We start from the raw sequence: 10,778 nt of genomic DNA, 5'->3' as shown, positions 1-10,778 counted from the left end.
GAATCACACACACACTACGCAACGGAACAATTAAAAATATCAGCTTTTATTTATCCTTTAACAAAACAGGTTCAGAAGTAAAACGTCAACCTATATAATGATGTGTAAAAATGTAATAAGAAGAATCTCAAGAGACAAAGCAGACGTATGTTCTTTGGCTGCAGAAGCCTGCTGGAAGTCAGTGGTGGCAGCATGTGGGCCGAGACACTGACTGAACAGAGAGAAGCTTCAAATGCACTGACTACATCCCTACAATTAAGAGGTATCAATGTCAAACAAAAACATCTCCAAAAGGAGATAGCCATACTAACTGAATATTTACCTCTTGCAATGACATACAGCATATTAGTTTTCCAGTGATTGTTTTCTGACTCAGTTTAAAAAGCAAGTGTAGCAGTAAAAATGGACTACAAATTATTTTGCTCATAGAAAAAAAAAAAAAAAAAAGCATAATTACATAAAGGTCCAAAGAAATGCAACAAATGGAGGACCTGGTATAAAAATACTGACCAAAAACACTGAGTGAATAACTTATATCAAAACCTCCTGTCAAGCTGTAAATGCTGGCCTATGCAATACAGTGAAGTTTTGGGGCATATCCTGAGAGTGTAGACTACAAGGTGAACTTGACTGTAAAAGAAAAAATCCAAGTGCATTTTTAAATAAATTTTTTGTTGTACCCATCACATGATAAAATTGAAACACCTGAGTCAAATTGTCAAGATAGTAATGCTGAAGCTCCCCGTGGTCAAGCTGTATGAAACAAAACATTTTTTCCAGGACTAACTTGCATAGCCAGCACAAAAAAAAACGCAAAACAGTTCTGAACTGGAAATTGGGTATACAACATTCATCTTACTCAGCACTTTATTTATTTTTTTGAATAACTATCAGAAAGTAAAAACTAAATAGGTCCTTAAAGACTTCAAAGTTAACGGTCATCAATTTCAAATCAAAATGCTTTAAAATGATATATATTTAGACAAAGACAGTGAAGATTCTTAACAAAATCTTTACTATGAAAACAAAATTAGTTTTTTAGTTTTTTTTTTTTTTCAGAATGCACAGTTTAGTAGGTATGCTCTTGTGTATGGGATTCTGAACATTTACAGGCTGAAATTAGTCTTCATCTGGGGATGTTATATTTAAGGCTCTTGCGCTTAAATTTAAACCCCTGGGTGTTATGACCGACATGCTAAATGCTGTCTTGTATTGGCTGAAAAAGCTGAATTTATCTGTTCAAAATGAGATGATGGCCTAACGTATAATTTGATATGTGCAATCCATAATTTAAAAAAAGAAAATCAGAGAAATCTGCCCTGTGGAACGGAAAAAGGCATACAAGAAAGTACAAGTACAAAAGGTAATAATAATTGTAGTATAATTCTATATAAAATAATAAACATTTGCAGCAGCACATCTCTTTTGTTTTGATTTCCTCCTGAACTGCTCACAAACAAGTACTCTCTCCAATCTGAACAGAAGGATATATCTGCCCAAGGCAACAAGAGGTACTTGCAGCTGGGACTAGAGAAGGAGGGGACACTGATGTAAAGGGACATGTTTTTATTTTAGCAAATACTTTAAGAAAATAAATGTTAACCAAACATATGTAATTCTTCACTGCATAATTGCAGTTTGTCAAAATAATATGTTTGAACAAAACTTCCCCTCTTTCTCTTATCCCCCAGGATTTACCATTTAAAGGCCTGGACAACTACATTTTGTTCAATGTGTACAGTTTCATACTTAATCAGTTTGAAAATAAAAAGCATATCACTGGGTCAAAAATCAAGCACAATAACGGTTCACTGAAAGCCTACAGGTGCAGTGCACTGATCAATTACTTGCCCCTGAATAAAGGGGGGTTCCTGTAAACATTCAATGCAGATAATGAAAGTTAAAGCAAAATAACATAAATATGGTGTGGTATAACAGCAATGCCTCGTCTTTATCAATGAACTCTAGTCTTTAAATACAAATGTTTTAATGTGCTATAATCACATTGGACTGCACAGAACCAGTAGGCTTTACAGTAAGCTTATCAGGCAAAACTTGCTCCTGTCTACACTAAAAAAAAAAAGGCATATATCAATTAATGCTCCAAATACAGGCTGTCTAAGTGTCCTCACCACAGCCATAAACCTCTTGTAGGTGCTGGTTAAAAGTTAGAAATGATAATGACAGTGACGAGCCTAGGAGGCAGTGACTCCTTCCCACTCCACCAGGTACTGCACCTTGCCGTCGAGGGTGACCCGTCGGGCTAGGACTTTGTACTTTTCCCCGCAGGCAAGCCGACCTGCTGCTCCGAAATAGCTGCTGATGGAGCTCTTGAGGTGGGAGAGCTGGCTGTTGGGGTCCATGCCATGAACTATGTCTGTTGAGTGAAGCCCTGGAAGGGTGCTCAGCATCTCTGTTGCTGAGGGGTTTGGGTCTGCATGGCTGGGAGGGGGGATCTCCGGGTTAGGGGGCTGCAGGGCCCGCCGTGGCCGACCACGTTTCCTCTTTAAGGGTGGAGAGGAAACAGGCATGATGCAGGCTGTCGTGCGCGTCTTGCTGGAGCTACAGAGACTACAGGGTGTTTGGTGGGAAAAGAGGAAGTTAAAAAACTGATTTTAATTCTAAGTGAAATAACAAAATATACAGAGTGGGAGAATTGCAAAAAACAAGACTAAGTCTTTAACTATGCTAGTGGCTCTGTGATGCTTTGTGGTCAATGTTACTGTCATCATGCTAACATGCTCACAGTGACAAGCATGCTGGTGTCAAGAAGGTATCGTGTTTACCATGTTCAAAATAAGATTCATGTGCCTCTTGTTTTGAGGGGAATATGCACGTCTCTACCAATTTTTATGGCACTCCATCCAATAATTTCAAATCCACAAATATCAACCTCAAAGTGGAACTAGAGGAAAAGTCAGGTGATCCATGAAGTCGTTAGGATTCATCCTCTGGGGATCATGAATGTCTGTAAAGAATTTCATGACAATCTATCCAATAGCTGTTGTGATGTTGGATTGAAGTGACGGACCAACCGACAGACCAGCATTGTTATCCACAGAGCCACAGCGTCAGAGTGAGAAAAGGGTAAATATTGAAGTTGCATAGCAGCCATACCTGGACTGTCTTGAAATGCTAGTTGAGGTAGTTTCTGAGGTGCTCAGGGCTCCTATGGATTCCACATCTGAAGTTTGTGAAGACAGCAGAGACCTGTCACTCCTAGTGTTGGAGCAACAGCAGAATGAAAGAGAGAGAGGAAAAAAGTATGATGAAAACCTTAGAGAGAGAGAATACTGCAGCGAAAACGTACTGTCACTACATCAGAACTGTATGCCTCTGAGCTAATCAATTCTTTTTATCAATGCTGTTTTTCTGACAATTGTGCACTGCAAAACAATGTCGACAAACTCATGTCTATGACAGTGGGAACTTGCAACAAGAACTTGCATGTCTATTACCAAGGTTAAATATCCTATGATATAATAACATTTCAGGAACCAATGGTATTAATTACTGTTATTTTGTCCACACAGAAAATTGACTGAATAAAATCTTATCAATTCCCATCCTTAATTGTCACTGTGCGTATTGCTGAAATAATCAGAATTAATCAGCAACCATGTTGAAAATAAATTTTATGGTTTTAGTCAATTCTCTATGGTCTCTGGCTCCACCTTCTCGAATGTAAGGATTTGCCGCTTTTCATTTTGTTATAACATTGTAAATTAAACATCCTTTGACTTTTAGACTGTTGGTGGGACAAAACAAGCAATTTGAAATCAAGATGATTGTGACAGTTGTTCTGACCATTTTCCGATGTTTTCTACACTGAGTCACCAATTAATAATAATAAAAAAATCTATTTAATCCCTAATCTTTTTAGGACAAAATTTTGCACCATATTTGCTTACTTACTTGATAGAAGTTAAGTGATCCAATGCATGGGGCTCTAGTGGTAGAGGCCTTCTTATTTGCTGTCAAAACAAAGTAAAGACTGTTAGCATTTCTCAGTTTGTTTCCTTCCAATCTAACACTTTCTCAGTGAGTCCATTAGAGGTTACAGGTTTCTCACAAGAATGGCTGTGTGAGCCAAGATGTATAAAGAATAATGTGAAAACACCCACCCCTTTAAAAGCTTTGCACACACCCTGTTCACGCCCATTAAGACATACATGCAAATGCACAAACACACAAAAACACACACCTGGGGCAAGAGTTCACTGGAGCGTTGTGGTTTAGCCAGAGTTTCCAGGGCACGAGCTCCTTGCTTCCTCTTTTTCTTCTTCTTCTTCTTCTTCTCTGTGCCATTGGTTAAAGTACTGCAAGTCCTAGAGTACAGGAACATCATTTTTTCAATAGTTTCACAAGTAGTGACAGCTGTGCACTAAAAACACTGAAACTGTAAAAGCAGTCACATATTATGAAACAATTTACAAAGTGCAGGACAGTATCAAAACACTGCTTGTTGTGAGTTTCATCACTTTTTCTCAATTTACTTTTAGGCATCAATTCAGCACTTCACGGCTTTCAGTGATGAATGTTAAGGAATATGTTCAGTGCCATTCACAAAATCTCAGTTCATGTTATGACTTGAAGTCAGGGGGCTGAGGCTCTTTCTTTCTGGGCAACGTCAACCCCAGAAATTTTAAAGCATTTAACAGCAGAACATTTCACATCTTACCTCATGCCAGACAGGGCTTTAGTGGATTTGCATCCCTTAATGGTGATTTCATGTGAAGCCCTCTCCATCACTCTGCTGGTCGCCTCATCTGAGTTGGGGGGAGCAGGAGGGAAACGGATCCTCAGGCCAAATAGGTGTTTCTTTTTCTTCACTTCCTTCCCTGACATGAACCTGGCAGAGACAGAAAAAGGATGATGGGTAGGAACACACAAGAAAGAGTCATTTGACCACATTCAGACTATCATCAACATCGTAAACAATTAAATGGAGAATGAAATAACTTACATGCTGCTGTTGTTGTTTAGCGCCTCCAGAACACTTTCATATCGCTCTGATCTTGGAGTGTTGGTGAGCTGCAGACACCGGGGAGGGACAGTTACCAAACAGGAAAGTCAGTGCAAGGACAAAAAAAAAAAAACACAAATCAACAACATGTGGTTTCAAAACCGATAATTTAGAAATAATGAACCCCCTCCGACAGGCTAACAGTGGTTTTTTTGAAATCTGCTATATATTATGAACAGCTAATGTGTTCCTTTTTGTTAATTCCTGACCTCAGTGTTTCCTTTGTATACATTTTGCTGCATTATTGCTGCCGCTTCAATGTCATGTTGTGGTCTGTAAGGCCATCAGGCTACGGCATCCGTACAGCGTAACCATGTGCCCTACGCCGTCAATTCATCACAGAAGTTTAAATGGGCCTTATGCTGACGCTAGCTAGCAACCAACATTACACTATTGACCTGGTTAAATCAATCCTTCTCTGCTACTGTATAACAGTAGCTGTCAGTGGGTGTGCGGTGCAACATCTTGTGTAGGCTACTGTTTGAGAGCAGCAAAGAAGAACTGATTTGAAAACTGCTGTTTAATCTGGGGGAGGAACTATAAAGACTCAGGTACTCACTGATGCCCAATCCAGTATTTTAGGCAGTATTGGGAGGTATTGCGATACTAGTATCGTTATTGGAACAACTCTAGTCACATCCTTTGGATTTACCAGGTAATTTGTCTTTACATAGAAATAAATCCACATGTCGTCACAGACAACAGAGAAAGTTGGTGAAGGTCTCATTTTTTAACTTACATAACAATCTGTTTATAAATTAGCAATAGTAAAGTGATTAATACATGCAAATTGCTTCACATTTTTACACATAGTGCCATTATGCTACACAAATACATTATGTGAGACTAGATTTTTGATTTTAAAAATCCATAAAAACAAAAAACTGTGTCAACAATTTGCCATCTGTGCATTACAAATGAAAATTTACCTCCCCGAGCTGCAGCAGCTCCCAGTTGTCATTGATGTAAGCCATCAGGTCCATCTCAGAGTCAAAGTACTTCTTCTTGTGGATCACACTCAAGTTGTACAGACTCAAGTGTGTGACATCCTCCCTGAAACATTTTAGTAAAAGCAGTGTTTTCTTGACTTAGTCTGGTGGCACTGCTAACATGCAAATCTACAACGCATGTAAGACTGGAGCTTTATTATAGGGCTCTGCTATTTGGTGTAAGATGGAGCGTTAGATCTAAAAACAGACTACTCTGAAAATAAGGGCAGTTACATGCCCATGTCAAAGCTGACATACCTGAACATCTTGAGATTCACTTACCATCTGAGAGGCAGTCGGCTGAGGTACTCTGGTCCACCATTGCAAACAGAACAAATAAACAGATAAAACCTGAAGGCGAAAGAAACACATTACCCCATCAGCTGTCTTTACTTCACTTCAAAATATTTATATCCCAAGGGCAACTTTTGGTATCATTTCCTCTGCTGAACTTCCAGTATTTCCCCTGGCTGTACAACTTGGAATTATCCATTTTTAAGGTTGTTTTCAGTTATTTTCATTTTGGGTTAATTTTATGTTGGTTTCTCTAGCGAGAATTAATCAGTAATGTAGCATGAACCTGATGTACTGTTGCTTCTATTTGCTGCACTTTTAATATACAATACGTACTGATTTAGAAAGACAACCAGCCAAACAAGGGCCTTTTCATCTACCATGGCATCAATATTCTCAACTGTGGAACATGTAGTTTAGGATAGTGGTTTTTGCACCTATCACCGTAGAGCATGGGCATCTGTAAGCAATGGAGACAGGCCTCATGGAACCACTGCTGACACCTGTTACACTGCAACATCTTCAGGTACCAGCTAGAAGGAAAGAGACAGAGAGAGGGGTTAACTGCACTGACATACGTGATATTAAGATTCTTAAAGACATGTACATGTAGGAAATTCTGCATTCAGATTCTTGCATGTGTTCTTTCTCGTATGTAATGTGTCACTCACTCTCCTGGGCCTCCACAGTAGCAGTAACACTGCTGGATGTTAGTCTTGTGTCCTTGGTCCCACACCAGTTCCTCTAGGGCGTACGGGAGGGACAGATGCAGCTCCATATGCTGCTGGTGGTGGTGGTGGTGGTGGTGTTCTTGCTGTGGAAAACCTTTAGCAGATGCTCCCCTCCTGTGTGCACCACCCCTCTGTACACCACACAGAAAAAAAGCATGGTTACCCAAACATAAAAACTACGTACACATATACACCATTTACTCTATAGATTATCTGGGAGTGACTCTAGAGTCTCTTTTTCCATTTTGCAGTTAAACCAGAGCAAGTAATGAGTCTCACAAAACAGCTATCTATCAGGTGAATACGCATTCATTTCATCAAACAACTTCTACACTGAATTGAAGGTTTTGTGTATTTGTACTCAAAGCAAACGCTGTACCTTAGGTATAGAAGTAAGCTCACACTCTGAGCAGAGCCACTTGTCATCTGAGTCAATGACAGAGGCATCAATGATGGGGGAGTGGCACAGCTGATGGTAGCCTTTAAGACAACAAACATATTTTAATCCAGCTGCCATCAACTGGATCATTAGGATCAGAATTACAAAGACCCTAATGGCCTGAGGCTAGAGCTCAATAGTTAGATGAATTAACATGTTCAATGTAAGGTAAAAGAGCATCAGTAACAATGAGCAATACCTTGTCCACACTTGTCACAAATGACAATCTCATTGGGTTCCTCTGAAGTTTCATCCTGGCATATTGAGCACACAATGTCATCGTCATCGTCATCGTCATCATCTTCACCTGAAATAGACAGAAGACGTCAGGAAAAAGAATCACAACTTTTTTACAACTTTAAGCACTTCAAACTGTGAAAGTGAAAGAAAGAGGCGACTATAGGCACTATTTCTTTGACTGGAAAAAGTAGTCTTCACAATGAGCTCTGTGAATTATTAGGACGATGAAAATTAACATTTATCTTCAATATCTTAAAAATAATTTTTTGATGCTGTGACAAAATTTCATTCACTTTGATGGCACTGAGGTGGGTGCAGAAATATTAGATACATTTAAAAACCTGAGCAAATAAATCCAAATCTGTGTGTGTGGTTAATTATATACTACTTGTATGAGAAAATTTGTTTTTGAAAATATGTGGATTAGTGATGCGCGGTTCGGCTCTGCTGTCTTCTGAATCAGCGTGTATGCATAAACCATCCACCCACCACCCACCTGGACTAATTATTTTACCCAATTTATAGACCCGCACCAGATCACACATTATTTCTCAGTGGACATTACATGCGATGATATGGTAAAATATTACACTGAAGTAGGCTGCTTTAAGATGACAAAAAATTTATTTAAAGTAAAAATAATCAATTCAAAGTAAAATTCTGAAATAACAACATTTGGTCAGCAAAAAATAAGGCTTTTAACTGCTGTTAACTTTTTTAATCAGTAATACAGCACTGTGAACATACAGCTGGACAGCAACATGTGGATCAGCTCAATTTAGAATTTGTTAATATTTAAAAAATAAATATCCAATTAAATGAGGGATATTTGTCATAAATATGTTAAAAAAAATTAATCTGTCACAAATCAGGTTAAGCTTTACTATTAAGGAAATATGTGTCATATTTATAATTTAACTTAATTATCAATAAGTGGAGAGACCCTCTCTATGCATCTCCCCTTTGCTCATCTTCACATGTGGTCAATGCACTGCTGCAGTGCTGATACCAGACACTGTGGACAGTTAACTGTCAGTAACAAAAGCAGGGAGATAAGTAAGTAAGGCAGAAGGGGTGTGGACAGCACAATACAAATCCAGGAATTCAAGCAAAAATAATTTAAACTGTGCAAACTGAGCTCGGCAATAAAGCAAGAATTATCATTTAGATGCGCATTTTTATCAAATACTAATATCCACATATTTCACAAACATGTAAATCTAGAAGTAGAAAAATCTTACCTGTCTGAATATCCTTCCAAAGAACCCATGACTTTGACTGATCCTCAAAGACAACAAAGCACCGCTGTTTGTCTGGATCTATCTGAAAAAGACATGAAAGACAGATTTTTTCCTAAAAACCACATTGTTTTCAAAGCCCGAACACAGCGCCCAGGAGTCCCACGTCTACAGAAACAAGCAGAAATAAAAAAATAAAATAAAATAAAATAAAATAAAATAAATCATCAATCTTAGCAAGGATGCCAAACTGGTGGTACATGTAATAGAAAACTAGTAGAAAACTAATTACAGTACCAGAGGGAAGGTGTCCCTCACACTAACCTTTGTGATTGTCCCCAAGTAGAACAAGCCGTCTGACCACCGGGCCAAGACGTCCTGTCCCTCTGTAAACCTGCCAGACATGCCGTCTTCTCCATACTCCCCCCTAGCAGAAAGGCCTGTGGGGGACAAGGACACAGCCTGCTGCTGCCGCTGGGGAGGGGCTCTGTGATGGACAGACAGGTGGTCAACAACCCCTGAGTCTCTGCAAAATAGGCAGGGGAGATGCATTTAACACAAGGAATGAAGTCAGTTATACTTTACAGTTTTTTTTCTGGGTATATTTCATTCTCTGCATAACTGTCAGCAATTCACTGTCTATGTGCTGCTGACAGTGTGCTTGGAGATTCATTTAACAAACCAATAATTACAGATGCAAGTAACAATGCAACTTTTTCATTGAGGGTTAGGATAAAAAAATGCAGGTTTCTACACTAACACTAATACGATGATCAACACTATCATTTGAAACACTAATTTCTTCATAGCTGACAATAATAAGAATTAGAAGCAGATATATGTGAAATACTGTCCTTCACATGTGATGGAAAGTGCAATGATAGATTGTGTGGTTAAAGAGGAGCTTATAAAACAATGGCTCATACTGAAATACATGACATTTCCTCTCCAGTGGGTACAAACAACAGGTGATTATACTCGTAATTAATGCTAATTGGCAAGTGACCACATCCGAGCAGTCAGTTCAATGGCTGCAGGGCAGTGCTCGGCATTTCTATAAACCTTCCCCACACCAAAAAATAACAGGCAGAGATTATTGTAATGAATTTTGAACATTTCCACAGCTCACAAGTTAAACTGACATTTGAATGTAAGCGATAGTTGTAATTCTACAAATGTAGCATTTAATATATTTTTGTTATCTTTAGTTGTAAAACATTATTCATTAAGTTATGTTAGAGATAAGAGATTTTCAATGTGTGTTTCCTTAAAGCCTCTGTCGGTAGGTCCCAGATTCCCTTTGTTCGAGTGCTGGGTGAACATGATCAATACCAGGCACAAGAGAGGATAAAGGGGCAGTCTGCGACAACTTTGCATAATAAAATGATGTTTTGTACATGAAACAGTTCACAGCAGGCCTGATTGTTAGCATGAATAAACCACATGCAAAGCCGTAACCCTAGCCAGGTCTCTGACCGTCGGACCCACACCCCCCAACAGGAGGAAAACATGATGACAACAATACCTCATTCGGTCACCTCCGCTTCTACCAAAACCTCGTACGACAAAATAACTCAAGAGGGATGGCCGCTGTTATCCCGCTCCTTCTGCAGTTGAATCTACTTTAAAAGCACATTGCGAAAACTTGCGGGGCTTGTGTCCTCCTCAGAAAATAACAAACGGTTCATTTTCCCCCAACACGTTCGCCATTTTGGTTTCCCGCTGATGGCCGGGGAGTGCATTGTGGGAAGCGCTGCTGCTGGCTGTCGCTGCGACGCTCACCTTTTTTCAAACATTTGAAAATTGTAGGCAGGGCGTTTA

General features: G+C 39.2%; 1 protein-coding gene across 1 annotated transcript; it reads right to left on the bottom strand.

Annotated features, from left to right (window-relative positions):
* Positions 1–26: 26 nt before the first annotated feature.
* On the bottom strand, positions 27–10,692 carry mtf2 (metal response element binding transcription factor 2). The gene is made up of 15 exons (XM_071490861.1): positions 10,483–10,692; positions 9,282–9,483; positions 8,961–9,042; positions 7,679–7,786; positions 7,420–7,520; positions 6,981–7,171; positions 6,747–6,842; positions 6,298–6,366; positions 5,956–6,079; positions 4,967–5,034; positions 4,682–4,852; positions 4,205–4,328; positions 3,916–3,974; positions 3,118–3,219; positions 27–2,571 (listed from the first exon to the last, which is right to left on the bottom strand). Exons 1-15 carry the CDS (start codon positions 10,485–10,487, stop codon positions 2,196–2,198), a joined length of 1,878 nt encoding a protein of 625 aa, XP_071346962.1. The 5' UTR covers positions 10,488–10,692; the 3' UTR covers positions 27–2,195.
* Between the last annotated feature and the right edge of the window lie 86 nt (positions 10,693–10,778).

The sequence above is a fragment of the Trachinotus anak genome, unplaced genomic scaffold (assembly GCF_046630095.1).
Source record: "Trachinotus anak isolate AG129_WGS33_773 ecotype Australia unplaced genomic scaffold, CSIRO_AGI_Tana_v1 ptg000012l, whole genome shotgun sequence".
Classification (NCBI taxonomy): Eukaryota; Metazoa; Chordata; class Actinopteri; order Carangiformes; family Carangidae; genus Trachinotus; species Trachinotus anak.
The sequence above is the reverse complement of the archived record's forward strand: the minus strand, read 5'-3'. Positions and strand labels throughout refer to the sequence as shown.